This window comes from Camelus ferus, chromosome 12, assembly GCF_009834535.1.
Source record: "Camelus ferus isolate YT-003-E chromosome 12, BCGSAC_Cfer_1.0, whole genome shotgun sequence".
In the NCBI taxonomy this organism is placed as follows: domain Eukaryota; kingdom Metazoa; phylum Chordata; class Mammalia; order Artiodactyla; family Camelidae; genus Camelus; species Camelus ferus.
The window spans coordinates 10,080,190-10,104,575 of NC_045707.1; the positions used below are offsets into that span (position 1 = coordinate 10,080,190).

The 24,386-nt window shown below is 58.1% G+C and overlaps 1 protein-coding gene and 1 long non-coding RNA gene across 2 annotated transcripts in view; both read right to left on the reverse strand.

Moving 5' to 3' along the window:
• Positions 1 to 24,386, reverse strand: part of CERK (ceramide kinase) — a 39,729-nt gene that overhangs the window by 8,377 nt on the left and 6,966 nt on the right. The window contains exons 2-8 of the mRNA XM_032492501.1: positions 10,871 to 10,984; positions 10,402 to 10,524; positions 7,417 to 7,542; positions 6,246 to 6,309; positions 5,514 to 5,659; positions 2,286 to 2,360; positions 1,330 to 1,482 (exon numbers count right to left, since the gene is read on the reverse strand). Of these exons, the coding sequence (XP_032348392.1) occupies positions 1,330 to 1,482; positions 2,286 to 2,360; positions 5,514 to 5,659; positions 6,246 to 6,309; positions 7,417 to 7,542; positions 10,402 to 10,524; positions 10,871 to 10,984 (801 nt within the window). The remainder of the gene's footprint in view (positions 1 to 1,329; positions 1,483 to 2,285; positions 2,361 to 5,513; positions 5,660 to 6,245; positions 6,310 to 7,416; positions 7,543 to 10,401; positions 10,525 to 10,870; positions 10,985 to 24,386) is intronic.
• LOC116667553 lies at positions 10,994 to 24,319 on the reverse strand. The gene is made up of 3 exons (XR_004324393.1): positions 15,554 to 24,319; positions 14,857 to 15,105; positions 10,994 to 14,237 (listed from the first exon to the last, which is right to left on the reverse strand). It is a non-coding gene; the product is annotated as an uncharacterized LOC116667553 (long non-coding RNA).

Genomic DNA, 24,386 nt, shown 5'->3' on the forward strand with positions numbered 1-24,386 from the left:
CGACAGCCATTCCGCAGGTGACGTCAACTTTCGAGTCTTATTCTTTAAGAAATACCTTTCGTGAGGCTGTGGCTGCCACAGACAGTGGCTCCTTTGATGGATCTGAGCAACGTCCACTGAGAACTTTCTGGAAAGGGTTCACCATTCCAGATGCGGCTAAAAACATTTGTGATTCATGGAAAAGGTAAAAATACCAACATTCACAGGAAGTTTGGAAGAAGTTGGTCCCCACCCGCACGGACGACTTTGAGGGGCTTAAGACGTCGGTGGAGGAAGTGACTGCAGACGTGGCGGAAACGGCAGGAGACCAGAACTAGACGTGGAGCCGGAGACGGGACTGAGCCGCCGCAGCCTCGGGAGGAGACTCGAACGGAGGAGGAGCTGCTGCTGACGGGTAAGGAAAGAGAGCGGCTTCTTGAGGCGGATTCTGTCCCTGGTGAAGACGCTGTGAAGACTGTTGAAATGACCGAGAACTGTGCATAAACTTAGCAGAGGAAGCAGCGGCCGGGTCTGAGAGGACTGACTCCAAATTTGAAAGAAGTTCCACTGAGGGTAACATGCTGTCAAACAGCACTGCCTGCTACAGAGAAACTGTTCACGGAAGTTACTCGAGGTGGCAAACTTCACTGCTGTCTTATTTTAAGACATTGACATAGCCTCGCCAGCCTTCAGAAGCAGCACCCTGACCGGGCAGCAGCCTTCCCCATCGGGGCCAGACACGCCAGCAGCAAAGATGACCACTTCCTGAAGGCTCAGGTGGTGGCCAGCATTTTTAAACCAAGCTGGGTACCTTTTTTACACACAATGCCACGCACACTTACTACATGACAGTACGGTGTGAATGTTGCTTTATTTTGCTAATTGCTTTCTCGAGGAGATCTGAAACGGAACCCGAAGTATCTCCCCAGTGTGTCTAATAAATTTACCCAAAAGCAAACCACAGAGGGCAGTGACCAGGTAAATGACACTCATTAAATACAGCCAAGGAGTTCACCTGAGCAACAAGTGTCGAACTTTGAACCCTACACCCTTTCAAACTTCTTTTTTGCACTTAAATGCTGCAAGGGTGACGCTGCACGCGACCTGAAACGTGCAGCCTGTCTCTTTTTTGTACCATCTGGATCGACTTCCATTTCTTCTTCGCTGCAGGTCTGGTCACATATGAGAGCTGCCTGTGACCGAGGGCGGTGGTGGTCAGGGCGGCCGGCCCTGCCCCGTCGGCACCCAGGGACCCGTCGGCCCCACACGGCTTTGGTGCCCATCCACTGAGCGGGGCCCAATCGCGAGCAGAGAGAGCACAGAAGCCCCCGGCCCGCGTTTCTGAGTTACCTGAGAAGTCGTATCTGACGAGCCCCATCCAGCGCTTCCTCTCGCTGTCCCTGATGATGTCCCCGTAGAAGCCGTACCCCAGCAAGGACACTGAGTACCGCAGCAGCGCGCCGTCATGGTGCACGGAGGAGACGTCCATGGCCAGCGAGTCCCCTGCGGGAGAGAGGCCTCGGGCTGGAAACCGCACCCCTCCGCCCTCCTGCCGGCACGGAGGCAGTCACTTTAAACTCAAGTGTAAAATACTGCAGAAGGCCGTCCCAGCAACAGTCTGTTCTCCTGGCGCCTGGGGCTCCCGCTCGACTGAAATTCCCAGAACAGGCTTGGAAGAGCTGTTCTGTTGAGGCCGGAAAAACAACGTGTCTGTGAAGCTTGCTAAATGCCACTAACTGCAAGGAAGGTGGACTTGACGATGAAGAAAAGGCACATGGTAGCTAACATGTAAAATCGTACACGCCATCTGTAAACACAGCCTTTCCGGGAGTGTGGGTGACAGGTGAGCAGCACCGCCAGCAGGGACGAGGGACGGGAGGGGAGCCACAGATCTGTCCCGCAGGCACCTGGACAGCTCTGAGCAGTGTGGCCCGCAGTGTAATAGAGGGGCAGCGAGGTAGGGGTCTGGCTAGGAAGGTCTGAGTGGGGAGGAGGGCAGAGTGCAGGGATCCTCCCCATGCACAGGGGACATCTGGCCAGCGCATGGGGACGCCGAGGACAGCTGGCCTGGGTGGGGGGTGCTGGCACCCCCGGACTCAGGGAGGGGGCTCTGGAGGGCTCTGAGCAGCGCCTGTATTTCTGGAGGACCCACTGCTGGCTGTGGGAGGACAGGATGAGATGGGAGGCGGCAGCAAAGTGCTCAGACAGAGTCCTGCTGGCGGACGGGCCGCGGGCACCGGCCCAGAGACGGCCGCCCGCGTGTCCCCGGGCTGAGCGAGCCGACAGCAGGGCTGAAAGGTGCGTACCCACGATGATGTGCAGGGCGGACGTTTCCGCGTCGTTCGTGCCGACGGTGGAGTAGCACACACAGTCTGTCGACCCTACAGAGGGGGAGAGAGTCCTGAGCACCGCTGAGTCGCTAAGGTGGTAACCTGTTTCCAGTTCAGTGTGGGAGGGGGTGCTCTGCTGTCTCGTCCACGGCCCAGAGCGAGAAGGAACGAGTACGGCTTGCTACAGAAGCAACCGCTGAGGCCGACCCCGCGGAGACGGCAGCTGGCTCCGCGCACAGCTTCGGGAGATGGTGCCCCGGCTCGGGGAGCGGAGCCGCGGGCACACAGCTCGGTGCTCCGCACATGCGGCCCCACTCCCAGCCGCGACACGGGCCCAGACCACAAGACCGAAGGGACTCAGCACAGAGATGCGGCCGGGGGGGAGGGGGAAGCGCACACAGCAAGGGCACCCGTGGGGGGCCTGCCGTGTGCTGGTGGGAGCCACTGCTGGGCACTGGGGCGCGGCGGCCGCCAGTCGTGAGGGGCCGGCAGGGCCCTCCCTGAACCCCATGGGCTGGGCCCAGGGCTCAGCCTCCGCCTGCCTGCACCCTCATCTGTAACGCAGGGGTGACCCCAGAGCGCCCAGCTGGTGCCGGGCCTCCCTAGGCCTGTCCTGTTCTAACTGCGTCAGCGCCGGGTCCCCACCTGAGGGGCAGACTCTTCTGGGCACTTACTCACGGCAGACCCCTGAGTCCCGCCCCGCCCGGACGTGCCGACTCAGGAGGCCCGGGACGGGGCCGAGCAACCAGAACTGCGACACGCCTGCTGAGCAGCTGAGCACCTCAGTCTAGGCTTCCCACGAATAAGCCGCACGACGGCGCCCAGAGCTGCACAGCAAGCCTCCAGCGCACGAGCAGCGCGGCCCGAGATCCCCCAGGAAACCCCGTGGCATCGACAGGCGAGGCCGCGCGGCCGCAGGCCCCACAACCTTCCACAAGTCCCTTGTCCTAGTGACATCTGAAAGCCCGTGGTTCTGAACAGACTGATGCAGGCCTGGCCAGGCGAGGGGTGGAGAGGGCCCTGGGTCCCCAGAGGTGGCAGAGGGGAGAGAGCTGGGCCGCGAGTCTGAGACCCCCGGGCCTGCCGTCTGCCAGCTCGGGCCCTGCGCCCTGCAGCGGGCTATGCTCTGAGCTGGTTTTCATCAGAGCCGAGGGCACGGCACCCCTGCGGCAGGCAGGGGCTCAGACGAAGCACGTGGGCCCGAGGCAGGAGACACAAAGGATGGTGTCTTCCCAGAGACTTGCTAACACTGCTGAGTTGACACCCAATGGGCAGAGAGTTGAATTTATAAAACATCAGAATCGACTCTGAGCATCTGAAGTGGTGCCTTCAGGACGTGGGTTCAGCCCATTTCGGTCTCCAGTCACGCTCTGTCCAGAGGCACCACGGTCACCCCGAGGCCATCAAACACCGTCTATACCCCACAATCCTAACCTGTCGCGGACTGCTCCTCCTGGTGCCAGGGACCCCCTTCCACCCACTGGCTTCAGGGCCCCCAAGCCACACCTCTGGGGTCTGCACTGGGACTCTCGGCCCCCACACTGATTCCTCGCCTTGACCCCACGGGCTGTCAAGGCCAAGGTCACTGGGCCGCCCTTGAGGCCCCTCCCCCTCACACCCCCATCAGATTCGCCAGAAAGTCCTGTTGACCCTGCCCCTGAAACCATGCCCGAGCCACAGCCAGCCACACGCCCAGCGTCCACAGCACAGCATGCCCCCAAGGCTTGGGCAGCACCCCCACCCCCAGCTGCTCTAGAGCAGACAGCAGGGGTGGCCTTCCAGGGCAGTCAGACGTCCCCTCTGCCGACCAGCCTCTGAGACTTCCTCCCGCTGTGGCTCACCCGTGACCCAGGGCTTCCCTCCCGCCCCCCGGCCCCCACCCTGAACTCACAGCTGGTGCGATGGCTGCCCTCTGCCCCAGCTGACCCTAGGCCCGGCCTCACTCTGCCTGGGCCCTCACCCATTACCTCTCAGAGGGGCCCTGGACTCCATATCGGAAGAGGCCCCTCCCGGCCCCTCACCCAAACCCACCTCCAGCGGCGTCTTTCCGGCAGCACGGCCACTATCGGAGACCCCTTTGTGCCATGCTGGTCTGTGTGTCTGCTGAGCCTCAAGGCCCAGAACACACAAAGAACGAGTCAGTCCACCCCAGGGCACGGAGAAGAGGGCGTCTGCCCGAGAGCACCCCCAGTGCGGGGTCTGTGTGAGCTCTTGCGGTCTTTAACCACTTCAACAGCTTAGGGTTTTAGGTATCAGTGCTACGTGGGCAAATGGTAGTAAGAGGCACAAAGGAAAAACAGATTAGAACATAGAAAACTTCACGTAGCCCAGAAACCCTACGTACAAGCTTCACAAAGCGCAAAACCCTGACTCAGAGGAAAAGCTGGGAAACATGTGAGCCGCTTAGGGGACCATCCTCAGTCACACAGACGACACCCGGTCGGTCAAGTGGAGACAGACTTCCTGATGGGGAAGCAGCACGGCCTCTGAGCCCCACTGTCCACGCCCTTGCGGGCAAACCTGCAGCCTTGCCCCGGCGCCCTGTAGCTTCACCCAGATGACAGGGCAGAAGCACCATTCACAGCTGTCAGGACTCGGATGTTTGCCCGAGCGGCACCCACCAGGGCTCCTGCAGCTGCGGCCCTGACCTGGGGACGTGGAAGGCGCTCCCTCCTGCTGAGTTGTTTGCAAAGCCCCAGCCTCACCCTCTACCTGGCTTAACACTGCGATTCTTCAAAGAACTAGGTGCTGCCCGGAGACACACGAAACACGCCGAGCCAGCCACCCCCTCGGACACGGCCAGCCCCCCGCCTCACTTACACCCCAGGCCCTCCTGCCCCAACCCCAGCTCCAGGTACGGTCAGTCCCAGGACGCCACCTGCTCCCCGGGCCCCCTTCTCCTCTGTGACAATTTACTGCCCCCACCACCGCAAAGGGCCGGTTCCCGGAGAGCAGGGACCGTCCCCCAGGGGCTGGCCTGAGCGGCTGGTGGGGCGCAGGCGTTCAGGGAGGACTGGCTCCTTCACACAGGCAGCAGGGGTCCTCTAACTGGTCCAGAACTGGCCCTCAACAGAATCTGCGACAGGTGTGCGGCGAGACAAGTACGCTTGATAAAGGGATGACCCTGAAGGGCTAGTGGAGAATGGCCCCCTGAGCCCGCCCCTCCTCGGGCCGCCCAGCAAGCACCCGCCTGCGCCTCCGCACCCGCGGGGATGATGCCGATCCTCAGCGGGCTGGGTGCCAGTGCCGCGCGGGGCTGGTTCTGGTCCACGCCGGCGTCCCGCTGCGTCCTGCCCACCAGGCCGTGCAGGACCTCGCTGAACATGCCGTCGCCGCCCACACAGACGATGCTGCAGAGGAACACAGGGTCAGGCCTGGCGCCGTGCCCTCGGGGGCCCCTCGGCCGGCACGGCCCCCCTCCCGCCTCCGCTCACACCCCCTCCCTCGTCAGAGCTCTTCAGACCCTCCGTGTCTGTGCCCAAGCCCTGCAGGGAGAACCCAACGATTCTGTGTGGTCCAGGATCCCTGCTTTAAGGAAATACTGGGACAACAGGAGGAACCTGAGTAAGCACCCAGGTCGGTAACAGCGGGTGCCGGTGTTCACTTCCCGGGTTTGATCGCTGCGTTTAGTCCCGTAGGAGAATAGCCTCGCTTTTTTAGGAAATGCACACTGAAATACTCAGGGGCAAAGGCGATCATGTCTGTCACGTATTTTCAAGTGATGGGGGAAAAATCCATAGGTAGGTAGTAAGAATGAAAAGGAAAACACGTGACTCTGAACTTCTCGGCCTTTCCTGAGTTTCAAGCAGAAGCACGTTTACTTTCACAGCGCGGGGAAGAAATGTAAGCAAAGGGAGTGAAGGAAACAAGGACAGATGAGTAAAGCTTGATCCGCATTTACCGTTTATCAGCCAAGATGGAAGGACACGCACTCACCCGTCAAACTTGTCTATACTGAGCTCATACAAGCTCTCCTTGGCATGGTTGGCACGTTCGGTAACTATGGAGGAAAAAACAACACTGCGTTGTGCAGTTTACGTTCAAAGCTGTAAATCCCACTTGAAATAAGAGGCAAATAAACCACGCTTCTAAAGCGAGGTCCTATAAAATCTCCAGGAGGGTTTCCTGCAAGAAACGCCTTCTTCGGTCTTACCCAGATCCTTTCCACGGAAAGGCTCCCTCACCCAGGGGGCCACGACCCTCAGAACGTTCTACTGGTAAGACGTCACGTTCCTGGCATTTAACTGCCCAAAAGTGACTTTCTGGAGATAGATTACGTCTTTTATCTTACAGTTTTCCCTTCTTATCCAAGTCACTTTGAGAGTTTCAGACTACACCAAAACGTAGGAACAAGAGAACGCCAGCACATGGCCTCAGTGCTCCGTGACAAACCCCCGAACTTCCCCCGCACACAGTTCTGCGTCCCTGTGTCCCCAGCGTTTTACTGTGTCACCGTCACCGTTTTATCATCACAGGGTCCTGTAAAGGCCATTTTAAAGAGCTGCCGCTGTTCGTCCAGGTTCACTGTGGGTTTATCTTTATGCTTCCCGTCTGGAGGGGCGAGTGATCCCCAGCGTTTTGCTTTCACACAGTGTGACCGTGCACACCTGTGCACACTGCTCTCTGCACGCAGCTGACTGCTTTTCTAGGGAAGTTTAGAAAGCTCTGAAGCCTGGGCAAAGCCCTCTCCGCTCCGAGGCTCTTGACCCGCACGGCCAAGCAGCTCTTCGGTGAGTTGACATGAAACCCTCAAAGCTCTGAGTGGGGGAGGCCCTCTCCCAGCTGCCTCCCAGCACCAAGAACCTGCTCTGAGACTCGGCGCTGCCGTGGCACCGCGCCGTGTTCCTAAAGGCGTTACTCCTGAGCCCTGCTCATCGCTGGTAACTCCTGCATGAACTCCCTGCCCGTGGCCTGAGGCCTCTGTCCTCCCGTGTTTCTCCAGCACCTTGTACGCTGAGCCTTGGCTAGAGAAGTCTGCACTCTTTATCTTGTGTTCTTCTCATTCTGGTGTGCAAAAAAAATCCTATTTTAAAATGATCTTATCTGTCAGGCTCTTCCCTGGCGCCCCTCTCCGAGGGGCTCAGGCAGGAGCGCGCGCCCAGCTCACCGATGATCTCGGTGGAGACGGAGGCCAGCGTGAACAGCGGCGCCACCTTCCGGTCGTAGATGCGCTTGCCTTGCCCCTTCCCGCCAAACGGGTTGATGAACACCAGCAAGTGCTTCGGTCTCGAGGCTGCAAGACAGCAGGGGTACATCACAGTGCACGTGAGGGGCAGTCAACACGAAGACCTGAGCGACTGAACAGGGCCCCAGCCCTAGTGCTCCCAGAATTCGGCTCAGTGTCGTGTGGTGAAAGGCATTCTTAAGTTAAAGAACAGCGCGCGGAGCTTCCTTATCTATGAAGAGACAACAGCAGCAGGCAGCGCAGGCTGCCGGCCAGGGGCCTGGCCCCCCGGGAGGGGTGACGAGGGCCCCGGGAACACAGGATGCCGCCTGGGACAGACTCCAGACGAGGAGCCGGCAAGACGCATCTTCCGGAAGGCAGCAGCCTCGTTCTGCTCCATGTCAAGGGACTGGACCGCAGAGAACGAGAGAAACAGACGTACAGCATTAAGAGGGCAAGACAGACGGACAGGCACAGAGAGAGCTCGGCATGGAGACACAGAGAGACAGAAGGACAGTGGGACAGCAGGTGGCCTCCCCGGCCCCGGTTCCCCTCCCACACCCGGGTCTCCTGAATTAGCTCTGTTCCTCGTAAGTTCCATGTTTCTGTCTGGGTCAGTTCAAGTAGATTCTGACACTTAAAAACCAAATTTAACTAACACATCGATAAGAGTAGCAAAAAGGTACAGACCCAAGAAAACAGACACCTAGGTCCACGCAAAGTCCTGCACACCAACACTCACCGCGGCACGACTCACAGCAGCCAGAACAGGCCCACCACCCGACAACCGGGTACACGGATGTGACCAAAGGAATATTACTCAGCAGTACAAAGGAATGAGCCACTGATACGCTTGCCAATGAGAAAAACTATCAGGGCAGTGGTGCTGACAGAGGGGGGCTGACGCAGGACAGCTCCTCTTACTTGATTTCGTGCATGTGGCGGAACTAACACGTGGCAACAGGGACAAAAGGAAAGAGGAGAGACAGAATCAGACTGGTGCTTGTCTCCGGACTGGCTGGGAAGGGTCATGGGTGATGCCAGGCTCGCAGGGGTTGGGCCACACAGGGACACGTGTGCTTCAAAATTCATTGATTTAAACCTACGATCTGTCCACGTCATCCCAACCATGTACACAAGTCAATTCCAAATGGACTGCAGCTCTGAACATGAAAGTAAAACAGAGCTTGGAGGCGAACACATCTTCATGGCCTTGGCATAACTAGGACACAAACCAACCACACAGTTAAAAGAAAAAAGACAAACACAACTGCATCAAAATTAACACTATCCGTTCATCAGCAGAATGAAGAGTGTGTGGAAGCACAAGCCACACAACGGGAGACGTTCAAAAATCCAAGACAAGATTCAGATCCACAACATGTAAAGAGTTCTATGCGTCATTAAGGCAACCCAAGGGAAAATCGGACAGAAGACTTGGACAGACACCTCACAGGAGGATTTTCAAACGGCTCACGAACACAGCAGCGAATTTCTCAACTCGACCAGCCGTTGGGGAAACGCAAATTAAAGCCACACCGCGAGACTGCCAGCACCCACCAGAGCTCTGGCCCCTGCTGGGGGGCGTGGCCCGGGACTCCCGGCGCGGGGGCAGTGTGGCCGCGTCCAGTGAGGCTGAACACGCGCCACTGGCCCGGCAACTCCCTCCCCAGGCGCCGCACCATGAAACATGGGCTAGAATGTTTGGAATGGCCACGTCAGGAAGCTGTCCAAATGCCCGTCAACAATACAACGGCTGAGTAAGTGGCCAGACACTCCGCCCTTGTGACAAGATGCAGCCACGAGAGCAAGACACCGACACCACGTGTGACCATGTGGACGAGCTTCATGCAAACCAGAATGAGAGTGTCTGCTGTGTGAGTGATTCACATGCGGAACTGAGTGAGCCCAGGGGCTCAGTCAGGGGACGGTCACCTTTGGGTGACTCCAGGGGGCCAGGGGCCACGGTGGGGGGGCTGGCAGTATTATCCCTGGACTTGGGGCTCAGTGTGTGAGCCGCACACCCAGGGTCCGAGGACTTTCAGTAACTACGTTACCCCTCAATTAAACATGAAATAGTCACACAACTGGACTTAAAATGGCAGCGTGACTGGAAAAGCAGAATCGCACAGTGTTTCTAGACACAGGCAGACTGCAGCAGGAGTACAACCGCACAGGTTTCCCTATGAATTACACAGAAAAAGTAATGCTGCCATCGGCAGGAAGCAGCGCAGAGGACTCTCTCTTGGAGCCTGAACGGACGGCATCAGGCCGCGTCTACAGGCTCAGAGTCTTGTGAAAACCACGCGAGGGCAGAGCGGGAGAGAGCTGGTGAGGATGAGCAGGAAGGGTCTAGAGAAAGTGGGGGAGGAGGTGGCAGGGGAACTGGGGCACCTCCTGTCCAGACCCGGTCAGAAGTCCAGGAAGGCCAGCAGAGGCCGGGCGACCGCGGCTCAGGGCGTGAGCGAACAGCAGGACGCGCCGGGGAGGCAGTGCGCAGTGAGCGCATGGCCCGGCCCGCAGGAACCGGGCCCCGCCGCCCGGGTGCAACCCCAAAGACGGGCTTTTCCCAGCAAGGGAGTCTCACTGAAGCTGCGCGGGAAATGCGTGGGAACGTGGGAAATTAATTTAAAAAGATATAAAGCCAACCTAAATACACGCGCGCTCCCTCCTCTGGGTGCAGCCGGCACCGAGCTGCCGAGACCGTGTGTTAGGGCTATCCCCAGACACGAGCCGGCGCTGCAGTGCAGCCTGAGGGACAGACGCCGCCTCGTTACGCAGCAGGAACCCGCGGCCCAGACGTCCAGGCACACCCGGCCCCCTGGTTTAATCCCCACAATCGCCCGGGTGGGGGGGCAGGTACCCCACCCCACCTCCCGGGGGAGACACCCAGCCTCGCGGCCCAGGCCTGGGGCGCCTCGCACGTACTCAGTTTCGCCAGCAGCTCCCTGAGGGTCTGCAGCCACAGGTGGAGCAGCTGCTCGTCGGCACAGCAGAAGGTCACCTGCGCCCGCCTCCAGCGGTGCCTCCGGGCCCTCCTCACACGATGCACTGCGCGGAGAGAACACGTGTGGGCTGGGCGCCCCGCGCCGCAGCGAGCCCCAGGCCCGCCCCCCGAAAATGCCCCGAGGGTCCCTCTTCTTCTGACTGGTTAGTAACTTCCCAAGTACACAGGAAAAGGATCCTACTTCTCAATTCTTTTAAGTCATGTAAAAAAAAAAAACAAGAAAAAAAGATGAACAAAACACTAAACAAAAGTAGAACTTAAAAAAAAAGATACAAGGAAGTTTCCATAAAGATAAACCAAGGACCCAACAAGTTTGTTAAACAAGTCACCGCGAAGCCCCCTTCCCCGTCACCTGCACGGGGTCACTGACGAGCATCTAGGCCCCATCACCTGTGAAGGCGTAAGGCTTTTCCATCTTCTGCCACTTCCCGCTGCTGTAGTGCTTCCCGTTAACGTCGGTTTCCTCCACGGTGATGATCTCGGAGATGGGCACAGAGCACGCATCTGCAAAGACACCACACCCTCGTGTCAGGCGGGTCACAGAGTCCACACCAGCACGAGCACGGCGACTCCAAAGTGCCTGGACGTTCTGCTTTGAGAATCTCACTAGAAATCCAAAAGGAAGAGGGAAGGTTAGGTGCAATTTTAAAACTCAGAGCTAAGTAAGTTTGGGAAACTCAGCGTTACCAGAAGACGGGCTATTGTGTCCACAGTCACCAAGTGTAGGCTGCGACTTTCCCAGGCCAGCTGTGCTGAATTTGGGGAAAGACGCCAGTAAGAGTCTGGCTCAGAAATCAAGTGTGAAAGAGGCATGTAACAGACCTGGGGACGACCAGGACCCGGGGCCCCTGCGTGTGCACGGCTCACGCCAGGGCAGGGCGGGGGTGGCAGGGGGTCTGGGAAGGCCTGAGTGGGTCCAAACACCCGATCAGATACAGGAGGAGAGAGGGGAGTCTTGCGTGGACCTAGGGATGACGGCACAGGGCATCCTCTGCTACAGGAAACCAGGAGGTCAGCTCCACCGAGAGCCGCAGGACGGGGACAGCCCTCACGGCAGGACGCCGGCAGTCAGGCCTCCAGGTCAAGCTGGACATAAACGCAGCCATGGGAAACATGGGACGACAGCTTGGAGCTGAGGCGGGGGCTGGAGAGAACTCCCCGAGGTGAACAGACTACCTTCCTTGGCCCACCAGAGAGCCCGGCGGAGTCGGCGCCTGCTTTTACGCGGGACAGCCTAGCTCGCGGTCAGGCCCCAGGTTGGCTGCGAAACCTGCAATACGGTAAAGTTCTGTATTTTTAACAGCAGAACAGAAAAATAAATGTTGCCGTAACACTTGAGGTAACCTTACAACATCTTTAAAGTCGTTGCCTATGGAAACCAACTTATGAGAACCCCCTCCGAGGGCCTGGAAGGCTGAGAGCAGGGCCATCCCACCCCCGCCCCCCTACTCGACGTGCTGGGGAGGGGCGAGGAGGAGGAGGAGTCGGCCTCAAAGGGTGAGTGGGCGGGGCTGCCAGGGCCCCACCCTCAGGCACGCCTGTCCTGGTAGAGCCTCAGGCCCAGGTCTGCACCCACCCCCGCTGATTCTCCCCTCCCTCAGGCCCGCTACCCAAGCAGCCGGCTGCTGCGCCTTTGTCTCGCCCCTTCTCCCTGTGGTCAGCGTGGACGCAGGATAGCCCCGGGTTCAGCAGGGCACCTGGACACCCACACGCCAGCTCTGGGACCCTGGACAGAGACCTGAAGGAGGCATGGCCAGTGGCCAGAGGCTGCGGGAGAGAAGCAGGGGACCAGGGGAGGGCGATCGGAAACGGGGTGGGGGGGCCCAGGGAGGGGACGTGATGACATCGCAGGTGGAAGGCGTGGAGTGGAGGGCAGTCCGACCCTCCTCCATCAGACACCACTGTCCGCTGGGCCTCAACTTCAGACCACACGTGGGGCCGGTCGCGTTGAAAACGTGAAGATCAGGGTGAGGAGGGCTCCAGCAGGAAACGCTGGTAACGGCGGTGGCTTCCTTCCTGCCTCCCGGGGGCTCCTGCCCGCTGACCCGAGGCCACATTCCTGCTCTAGGCCACTTGGAGCTTCCTCATCTCGGTGTTCCACCCTAGTCTGCAAAACCTTCATCTCTAGTTAGGAGGCACCAGGAGTCCGAGCGAGTCACTGAGAAGCTCTGAATGACGCAGACTGTCCCACTAAGAGAGGCTGCAAATTAGCCATCTCTAGTCCCACTAATTCAGCCTGACCCGAAGAATCAATCACAGGCCACAGTGGAGGCCCTGACACCGGCTGAGGGGAAATGACACACGGCCCGTTGTCATCCCACATGTGCCGGACGGGGAGGCGCCCAAGCACAGGAGCGCGCCTCGCGTGGCCCCCCAAGCACCACGCTCGTGAACGGGGGGCAGGCCCTGGGGGAGGAGCTCACCAGGAGCCGTGGTGGGGCTTCGGGGCCACTCCCACCCTCTGCGTGTTATTAGCGTCTCTCCAGCTCTGCCTGCAGTTTGCACCAGCTTGCAGAGCATCTGAGATCAGGTCAAAAGGAAAGGTCTTCTGTAAAATACCGTGCCACAAGGTGAGGGGCAGCAGGGGTCTCAGAGAAAGACATACGGAATCTGGCAGGTGGACAAGTCCACGCCGGCCACATATTGGGACAGAACTCCCAGAGCTCGCACTGGCCACCTCACAGCCTGGCTGCCTTGTCCCGCGGCAGCCGACCCCTCCCCAGGGGCAGTGCCCCACCTGGTGTGGGCCAGTGTCTGCACACAGACGGCACCCCCTTGCTGACCCAGCTGCTTCCACCGTGGCTGGAGCCCCCGTGGGCCCTAACCATCCATCTGTGCACTGATCATGGCCCCACCGTGGAGGGCTCAGCGGCCAAGGCTTCGGGTGTCACTTCTCTCCTTATAAAGTAACAACCCAAACCCCTCTGAAGCAAACTTCTGAGTGAAACTTGCTTCTGGAACAGACAGCACCCCTGAGGGAGAGGAGGACACCGAAAGCCTCAGCTCCCCAGGCGTTTCCCAGCACCAGGGCTTCTCCCCACCGGCCCCTCCTTGTGGTGCAGCCATCCTGGGTGCCGCAGGATTTGGGCAGCATCCCTGGGCTCCAGCCACGAATGCTGGGGGCGCCTACCCCCACACTGCCAGAGGTTGGCCAGTGTCTCCCGAAGGCAACGTCCCTGATTGAGAACCAGGGCCTCACGAGGTGTGTTTAGCAACCCTTCTTTAAACAGAAAGCAGGGAAGCAAACCACGGCCAGCCCCGGGGACACAGGACCGGCTGACGTGGCTGTCCTGCTACCCTGGAACACTCCCACATCACAGACCCCAGGAGTGTCCCCGGAGAGCGTGTGTGTCCCACACCCGGCCTTCTAAACCCACACCCGTCTTCTCCGCTCCTCGCCCCTCCTGCACCCCGGCCTGGTGAAGGCAGCTCTGTCCACGCGCTCCTGCGCCCACAAGCCAGGCCCCTCCCTGACTCCTCCCTGTCCCCGGGCGGCAGCCCGCTTTGCTGCTGGGGATTCACCCCCCACCAAGCGCCTTAGACACAAATGTGAACCTGGCTCCGTCCTACCCGGAACTTTCCGTGGCTCCCCGGCCGCTCAGCGTGCAGGTTAATTCAACACCCCAGGCCGGGAGTGTGGCGCCCGTCCACCTTCCTGGCAAAGCCTGTGGGGAAGGGGGTGGCCGCCCGGCCCCAGCACGTGCAGCATGTAGGGCCGCTGCTGGGCCTGATCGCATGCCGATCCCAGCGCCTGCACCTGCCGTGATAAACATTAAAACAAAACAACTGTCGGGATAATCAGCCACCACGTGTGCCCACAGCAGAGCTCGAAGATTTTCAACCAAAGTTCAGCAAATCATAGAACATCCCTGTAGGAACGGCACAGCTCTACCGGCAGCATTTGTAAGGTCTACTACCCTAAAGTACTAAACCAAACGACCTTTCTGGGGCAATTTTTTAACATTCCTGAGATGGAAAAGGGCATGCAACTGGGGCAACAGCCACCCCGGGACCAGACCTGGTGACGGTGGCCGACCCCCACTAGGAGCCAGTCCTCCCGTGCTCCCCCCCCGGGGTCCCCACGGCCACCCTGAGTGGGCACTGAGCCAGGGGAAGATGACTGCGCCCCCCCAAACCTCCCTTCATGCTTGGGCAGCGTCACACAAAAGGTGGAGACCCCCAGGCCCCCCACACCCCGGTAGAAGCCAGGGCCCGAGCCCGGGGCGGTGGAAGCGCCAGCAGCCGGGCTCTGGGTGCTGATTCAGTGACGCCTCCCAGGCCAGCAGGGCCCCTGTGCTGCGCCCACGGAGGGTCTCCAGCTTGAAAGCCGAGCCACCGTGGGGTCACCTAATGAGGTGAGAGAACAACAAACGCACCGAACGTCCTGAGTGCCGCTGGTACCAAGCCTGGCTCCTCCTGCCAGACGCGCAGCGAGCCGGGGAGCCGAGGTCTGCTGCGGGGACGGCTCGCTCGCGAGGCAGCCACGCGAGGGGACGGAGAGCCTCAGGTGCCCCAGGCAATGCAGGGGCGTTGGTGCGGGGAGCGTGGGGAGGTGCCTTGTCGTCATGCACAGGTGTGCCCAGGCTGCAGGCTCTGCACGTGCCCAAACGGGGCCCTGGCGCCACCTGAGGGGGCAGTTTTCGGCCCTATGATGCCCAGAGGTCACCACGCAGGCCCAGTGGAGGGTCGGTGGGCCTGTGCGGGCTCCGCCAGCCCAGCTGACTCCAAGTGCATTGGAAAACAGCTCGGGCAAGCAGCTCGCTGCTGGGCCCGTGCCGGGGGGAGGACGCGCAGGCCTTAGCGCGAGCTGAACTAGTGGGGGCAGGTGCAGCGGATCTGACTCAGCACCTGCTGTCTCACCGGCTGATCCCCCGCCCGTCTGCCGGCAGGCCCACACCCCTGGGGCTCTGCGTGTGCACGTGCGTGTGAGTGTTGTAGACGTGTGTGCAGACGTGTGCGTGTGTGGCTAGGGAAGGCAGGGGACCCAGGACACACTCGGGCTTCAGCTGGACCCCCTGGCCCAGCTCTGACCACCACACCTCCTCACCCTCAGGCCTCCTCCCCTGGGCTCACCGTACACCCTCGAGAGCCAGCTGTGACAGACGTTCCACAGAAGCACCGAGAAAACCAACCCACGGCCAGATGGCTTGGACACAACTTCCACGAAAATCCTGTCCCATCTTCTCAAACTCATTAGGTCCCAAGAATTTGTTGCCACACCTGTGACCTATGGGCATCACTGAAGGTTTAACCGCAGGCAGCATGGTCCTCACTGGACATATATTCCACAAGCACACCCTTGGGGACACTGACTCTGTGCCTCCGGCAGCAACTCTTGCTGGTACCTGGAGGGGATGCTTACAACCTGCGGGACAGGTAGACGAGGCCCTGAGGATGCGCATCCTGTCGGAGGCTGAAGGGTCTTGGACATTTAAGAGAACAAACTCCTCCCGCCAGCAAACAGCTCGCTCGGTGCCAGGGTCCAGCAGGCAGCGCCCGGCGCACTCCACACACTGGTGCCTGGTCCTCCCGCCGGGCACGGGCGCTGGGCCCCCTGCAGACCACGGGGACCCTGAAAGCATCCATCCCAGGCATCGGTGTCCTCATCCCAACGTGGTTTCAGTTATTTTTGGTCTTGAAAAGGCCCAATTTATAACCCCACAGAAGCAAATTGTTTTGTTACCCCCTACGGATATTGCGAAGTTTGAGAAACAGCCGTTTAGGAAGAGATGTTCATAAAACAAAGAACTAAAGAGATGCTATTTATTACTGATGACAAGACTGCCCTTCCTGGGACAGCAGGCGTTGGCTCCCGAGTGACGGGAAGTGTTGAAAAGGAAAACGGTGGACGGACAGAAAAAACCATCTGTGTCGAGAGTAAAATCGAGTCCTGAGGGCAACGCTGTTGCACCCGGCGTGTTTGCAGGTGAGGAGGCCGCGGGGTCCCGGGGCCATGTCCCGAGGGGGCCACAGCCACGTGGTAAAAATGCGTGGCGGGGGAGGGGACAGCGCAGGGGTGGAGCCCATGCTCAGCCTGCAAGAGGTCCTGGGCTCAGTCCCTAGCCCCTCCGTTAAATAAATACATAAGTTAACCAAATTACCTACCCCCCCAAAAAAAAACTTAGAAAAAAGAAAAGAACGCTGTAATAAATGCAGTGTCTGCTGGAGGTGCTTCCCCCTTTTGTCCACCCCTAACTGGGTATTAAACTGCATTCGGTACGATATTAAAGTTTAGGACACGTGTGATGAAAGTATAATTTAGGACAATTTTTTTTAAGTTTAGAATTGAAATTTTAAGTAGAATCAGCTTTTGCCGTGCTGCAGACACTGAGCAAACTCAAAATAAAAACAAATACGGACGAGGCGAACTTTCAATACAATGAGAAAACATTTGATACTCGCTTGGTATTTTTATTTTATACTGTTAAACATCTCAAAAACCTAATCTCTAGATGTGACTCTCATTTTGGTCATTTTTAATCATTGATAAATAAATTCTACCATTGATCTGACACATCACCAATTCCAAAAGCAGCAAAGAATGAACTTACAAGGTTTTACGGGAATCTGTGACCCACAAATGACTTGCCAGGGATGTAAAGTAAGTTCTAACCACACACGCACACGGGGCCACCTCTGTCCCCCCGTCAAGACACACGAGTTCCCACCTGCTGCTCCTGCCTCTGGAAGTGGTCTGTCTGCACACCTGGTACCTCGCCCCCAGCACACACCAGACACACACACACACGGCCACCTGACTCGCGCAGGGTCCCCTGCTTCTCAGCGCACACACCATCACCTGGCTGGGGCCGCCGGGCCCTCCTCCCTCACCCGTGAGTTGGCCTGGCCTGCAGACGCTTTTCTGCCTCCTACTTGGTGGCAGCTCCCGAAGGCGGCTCTGCCTGTTCTGTTCAGAGCTGTGTGTGTCCCCCTCCCAGTCCTGGTCTCCGTGTCCCGCTTCTCCGCACGGCTTCGCTGGCTTCCCCTGGAGGCGTGTTGGTAACGGCAGCAGCGGCGGGCACCCGTGAGGGCATCCCCGTGCCAAGTGCATAAGCGCCCGTAACCCTCCCGACAACCTGGAAGGCGCATGTCAGGACCCCTGCTTGACGCATGGGCTTCTAGAAGGCTTTACAGATCCTCATCTGACTGATGCTCAGGTCACAGAACTCGTCCAGGCCAGGGACAGGAAGTGCCATGGGCAGGGCGGGCTTTCGGCAAATCTATCAAATAATGTTTCCTGTCCTCACGCAGAGGTTAAAGAGAGCCTGCCCCACCGTCCCCACCGGCCACATCCACGCCAGCACAGCCCTCCCAGGCTGTTACACGACATCACGTCTGGGGGCAAAGCCGAGCTGCAACTTTCCAGACCCAACTCTGCAGATGCATGTGGGGCTGAAGGCAAACGTTGCTCCGTGGGGGCTAAGCCTGGCCTGTGTCCCCAGGTGTCCCCTGCGAGTGCCAGCAGACCTTCTGGAACGCCCTGCTGTGCTGGGGTCCCCTCCTTATCACTGTCAACACCCGCTTCACTGTGTTTTTGTGTTTTGTTTTTTTTCAGTCATATAGAGCTTTATCTGCCACATGGTAACTACTTTGAAAATTAGGTCCCATCATTAAAATTTAGGGCCACAGTATCTAATGTTCTGTTTTCTTTTTGAGTTATAGTCAGTTTACAATGTTGTGGCAGTGTCTGGTGTACAGCACAGTTTTTCAGTCGTACATAAACATATATATGTTCATTTTCACTGTGAGCTACCACAAGATCTTGAATATATTTCCCTGTGCTGTACTCACTTCACTTTGAAAACCAGAGTCAGGTAGCGCATGCTGGCGTCATGCGACAACCCACACACCCAAGAGTCAAATTACAGTCACTTAGTGACCATGTGGCCACACTGCCCGGAGCCTGGAGACACAGTGTCCCCAGGAGGCCCTGACCGAGGGGCTCAGCACCAGCGGGGGTGGGGGCAGCGTGGCCCGCATCCAGGAGACGAGGCTTTCGGACGCGATCCGGGAGGAGGGGCGCTGTCACACATGCAGGCCCCCGATAGGGGGAGAGGGGGCCCACAGGCCTGGCTGGTTGCAGAGACTCCCGTGCGCCAGCTACGGCCCTGTCCCCAAGGGTGGCCCTCCATGGCCCGCTGGGACAGGTGCACCTACACCCCTCCTGGACAGACGAGCAAACGGGGCCCCGAGGGGTAAGGGGTGGAGCGAGGACAGACCCCAGCAGGTGTGGCTGGTAACTGGCTGGGTGACCCGGGTCCAACCTGCGCCCCCCACCCTGCCAGGACCCACCTCCTCACCCATCACCTGGGCGCCTCCACGCAAGGCCTGATTCAAGAACTGCAGGGGCTGGGTTCTGTGACACCACATCATCACCGACTTCAGAACAGGAGGCCGAGGAGAGGGCAGGCTTACATGGCCTCCAAAGCAGGGAAGAATGTGGATTTCCAGCAAGAACAAAGCCTCCTGAGAACACACATGTAAGTGGGGAGTCCAACCCCTCTCAAGCACTACATACATCCTCCTGCAGCGTAAATGCCACGGAGAGGACTTCTCCACTCCTAGAAACGAGCCTGAGACCCTGCCACCAACGTGAACAGACCCTGGTCTCACAGGGCCCGCCGCAGACACAGCCTGTGATCACAGGTCACGCCTGCACCAGGTCCTCGCAGGGACCGACAGACGGACACTGTGTGAGCACCCTGTGCGTGCCTACCCACCCCCTGGACGTTTCTAGAGCGTTTTCAGTCTGTTTCAGTTTCATTTTCAGTCAAAGTAGGCAAATCTGGAAGACAGCCACTTCTCAGGCCCCCCTACCAAACCCAGGTAAATCCCACTGACTTTTTTCCTATAGAAAAAATTGTCTTCTAACTCCACAGAAATGGGAAATTGGTCCTAGAGTTTGACGTTTTAAGGTCGTGTTCTCAAAGCTCCAGCCGGTGGTGGGCGGGGGGCACAGGCCACAGGAACCACGGGCTGTGGGACCCCGAGGGCCCCCCCGTCCCCCGCCCACCCAAAGGCCCCAGGCCTGATCACGGGACCCAGGCATGTTCACTCAGGGATGCGCCACAAGTTTGGATCTTTATGTGAAATCTCCCGACTTAGTGTTGGCTACAACTTTAAAAGGAAAAATAAAACTCACTTGGCAAGTCAGACAAAAAAATAACCGTGGCCAAATTTCGCCCGAGGACCACCCATTGGCAGCCCCCGGGAGGACAAGCGGGGGTTACTGACCACACGGATCCCAGGTGAGACGGCGGCACCCTCATCACAGTCGCCTCACCAGGTCCAGCCCGACACAAGGAGTTTAAAATGAACTCAGACCCCGTCCCTGGACGCACACCGGCGCGGCTCCCCGCGGTTCTGCGAGCTCTGGGAGGCGGCGAGGCGGCCACACCAGGCCACCTGTCTGTGAGAACAGCGAGTCCTACGCACTCACCCACAGCAGACGCCGCTTCTACGGGAAAAATCATTGTTTCTCTTGAATGTTCTATTTTTATAATGAAATTTCCATTTATTAAGTATTTCTTATTGGTTTGTTTGAACAATGCAATAATTTCAAACAAAACTCTAAGTGTATCCCAGCTATTCCCAGCCCCAAAGTTCACGACGCTCAGAGGAGGTGCCTGTCAACTGCAATTTATTGCTACTTGACCCAATAAAATGTGACCTTCGACCCCTGTCTGCACACCAGCAGCAGCCACCATGATGTCACCAGGACGCTAGCCTGGGAGGGAGCCTGGTGTGCCTGCCCGGCACGCTGCAAGAGCCTGTCCGTCTGTCTGTCCACCTCGGAGGCTCCCGGCAGACGCCCAAGGGTGTGTACTTGAGGAACCCTCCCGACAGCCCCCCAACTCGGACCACCCTCCTCACCCTCTTCTGACCCAGGGTCAAGCCCGGCTCGCCAGCCCACCTTCTGCCACTCCAGCCACCCTGACTGCTGACCAGGAGCGAGAGCGGACCCAGAGCAGAAGCGGAGGCTGGAAACCTAGCATTTCTGTGTGCAGGGACCTTCTCTACCAGACGGGAAGATGTGAGAGTTAAAGGATTCTCACCCAGAGGGCGCCTGGGCCGGATCCACACGTTAGCTGACCTTAGAACTTGCTGGGGCACGCGACAGTAACGTCTTCTGCTGTGACTCGGCTGCACGGGTGAAGTGTCCTCAGGGGTCATCCTGCCCTTGAGACCCTCCATCCCCTTCGGCTTAAGAAGCTCCAGAGAGTGGGGAGTGCCACCATGTGTCCTCGCCAGCCCAGGACGGCAAAGCCCGAGGAGAGAGGCCTAGGACTGCCACGAAGGAGCAGGCTCGGGCATTTAGAGGAAGACCCAGAACCGGGGGGAGGCGGGACAGCATCGGGCACCTTTCTTAGAAAAAGCAGACAGTTGAGCTGTCTTGAGTCAGGTTTACGTAGGAAGAGAGGTGGGGTGGGGGAGGCTGGGGGGCAAGCCAGGGTCCCACCAGGAACCCCAAGCTCTCAAGAGTCTCTGTGGGCAGAATCAGTGTCCAGCTCAGCTGAGTCTACTTTTGAACCTTTCTAGACAATTCCAGGCACAAAACCTTTGGAATCCTTCTGCCTTAAAATATTCCAAGATGCACTTTTCTCTTACAGGCTATTCAGTGATCAGACAGAGCGTGGGTTTACGTTGAACTTTGAAACAAGTGAGTCACAGAGGCTTCCTTACGAGTAACCATGACAAAGCCCAGGCCCTGTGCCCACGCTGTCCGCCAGCCTCCACTCGCTGGCCCAGCGTTACCGAGGGGCCGACACGCTCCAGACAGGGAGGTGGTGCACGGCCAGAAACCCCTGCCCTCTGGTGACTAACAGTCGGACGTGTGGAGACATCCGACAAATAAAGTTGACATAAATGTTTAATCAAGCTATCCAGAGTCATAAATGCTACAGAAAAGGCTGTGAAGCAGGCTCACAGGCTGGGGGTTGGAGGGGCCTGGGAATCTCAGTGAGGAGCCGTGCAAAGGCCCTGGGGCACAGCATCCATGTGGAGCAGGACAGGAGGAGGCTGCGGGACTGGAGCAGAGTGAGTGGGGAAGTATCACAGAGGTGGTGCGGGGTTTGCAGGGCTTGACGCCCCCATGGCAGATGACCACGGCAGACCCAGAGGCCACGCGAGGCCTCCGCGGGAGCAGCAGTCATGGGTCCCTGTCCCATCTGCCGGTCTCCCATGGATGCTCGGGGGGCCCGGGGACTGCAGCGCAGGCGGCCCTGGCCAGGGAGGAGTGGCTCTGTGCGCTCACTGCCTCGGACACTAATCTAAGACGCTTCTCGGGGCGTGGGCGCCTTTGCCGAATTGTTGGGTGACGAGTGGACAGAACGAGAGGTCAGGAGTGTGTTTCAGGGGACCTGGACTCCTGGTGGATGTAAGTCTAAAGCTCGGGCCCTCAGACCCTCTTCCATGGAACATTCTCCATCAGGCCACCCGGGGTCCCCGCGCATCGGAGCAGACCTGCTGCAGGCCTGGCACCTTCCACCTGGGGCCCCGAGAGGCCGCAAAGACCTGGGGGCTGATGGCTGGGGGGCTGGAGACGGGGCCCTGGGAGGGATGCAGCCTCTGTGCTCTGGATGGAGGCCCAGGAATCAGTGCCCTGCACGAGTCACCCTTTGTGGCCTCACGGAATGCGCACAATGTGGCGTCCCAAGGACGGCTTCTCAAGGCGTGTGACCACGGAAGCAGCGAGATGCCAGGACTGCCGGGGCAGAGGGCTGGGAGGGCGGGGGAGGGCCTGGCTCCTTTCCACCCAGGAACGGCTGCACAAACTCACACCTGCACACGCACACGTGTTCACTATCACACACACCTGCCCTTTGCACTGGGGTGTGGAGACAGGATGCAGACACTAGCACTGCTGACAGTTCACTGGAACCCCCATGTAAAGAGCCGTCATCGACACCGTTCCAGAAAGGCCATACTTCACTGTGTCTTCCTAAGAAGATACCTGGAAACCAGAGTGGCTTCCCAACATGCCAGCACAGTCCTGACCACCTCATTTATCGCCCTTTGTCCCTTCACTCTGGCCACAGCGGGGAGAGCCTGGCAGTCCTGGGGCACCAGAGGGCCGGGCACCTGATCAAGCATGGACGGCTCTAAGGGCCCCAGCCCTGCCACCCTTGGGGCTCCGCTCCATCAGCACCTTTTGGGAAATGCCGTGGCTGCACCTGCACGGGCCCATTTCTCAGCTGGCCCATGGAATGGGGCTTTCCTTGTGTCCCCAGGCCGTGGGCTCAGCAGACAGGCTGCATTCACCCTTGATCTGTGGACCTTGTACCTGGGAACACACAGGACACGGCCCACCTCTGAGTCACACCTGCCACACACTCCCACCTCCAGCCTAGTGACCAAGAGGACAGAGAACTTCAGGAGCCCGAGTGGTGCCTCACCCCACTGACTGGCTCCTGCTCCTGGAACCCCACTCTTCCACCACCCACCTGCTCGGAAAGGCCAGTGGGAGCTACTGAAATAAATTCTAGAACCCACATCCTCAGAGGGGGTGCGCCATGGGATCCCTAGGTCCGAGCTCCGGAGCCGCCTGCCCCACCTGCTGGCTGAGACCCCTGTGAGCCCCAGAGGGCCACCTGTGAAGCAGGGACTGCACCAGGATCGCTCCGAGGGCTGTGGCGAGGGTTCCGTGGGGCAGCAAACACAGCTGTGGGCACAGGAACGCCACCCTAACAGACGCAGCCCTCAGACTAGTTCTGAGCGGGCCGAAGCAGGCCCACGACCGCCTCTCTCCCCGACGGTGGACTCAACAGCAGAACAGAGGGACAGAGAATCAGTGAACTAGAAGATAGGACAAAAGAAATCACTCAAACTGAACAGAGGAAAACAGAACCAACAACAACAGATGGAGCCTCAGGGACCCGGGGATCACAGCAGCAGGCCTCACCCTGCGTCCCCGCAGGCCCTAAGTAAAGAAGGAGGGGCCGCAGAAGTGCACGAAAAAATAATGGCTTGAAAACTTGCCAAATTTGCAAAAGATGTAACCTCAATTATGATTCATCCAAAGAAGTCTAACCCAAGACATGTCACAGCCTAGACTCTGGAAGTACAAAGCAGTACAGAGTACAAAGAAAAGAGTCTTAAAGTCAGCAAGAGAGAAACAACACTTTACCTACAGGGGGAGAAAACCTGAATGACAGTGGATTTCTCCTCAAAAACACAAAAACCAAAAACCTAAAACAAATAAATGGAAACCAGAGGGAAATGGCACAATGTGTTCCCAGTGCTGAAGGAAAAGACCTGTCAACCTGAATCTTATACCCAGCAAAGCTGTCCTTCAGGGATAAGGAAGAAATCAAGACATTCTTAGCTGAAGAAAAACTTAGCAAACTTGTTGCCAGCAGACCTATCCTAAAAGAAAGGAGGTAGAAAGGAAATGAGTCCCCGAAGGAAAAAGAAAAAAGGAAAAAAGAACACAGTCATCGAAGATATGGGTAAAGACAGTAGAATTTCTTCCTCTTCTGGGTTTTCTAAAGTATGTTCGAGGGTTGAAAATAAAAGTGTAACACTAATGTGGTTCTAAGCGCACGTAGAGGAAATAATTAAGACCATCTTACTATAAAACAGAGGAAAGTGAAGTGATGCAGAGGGAGGTAAGGTTTCCACACTTCTCTCAAGCTGGTAGGTGACAATGCCACCAGGCGGGGCTGAGACACGCACACGTAAACCGACACCCAGGGCAACCGCGGACACGCACTCAAAAGCAACATGGACATCTCACTGCAACGAAAAACCAACCAAAAAGATTCAGATATATAGACAAGTCAGAATGCAATTCTAAAGAAATATTTTTAAGTAATTCACAGGAAGGCAAGAAAAAGAAAATAAGAGGAATGAAAAATAGAAAACAAAAATAAAACGGCAGAGCTAAGCCCTAGTATATTTACATTAA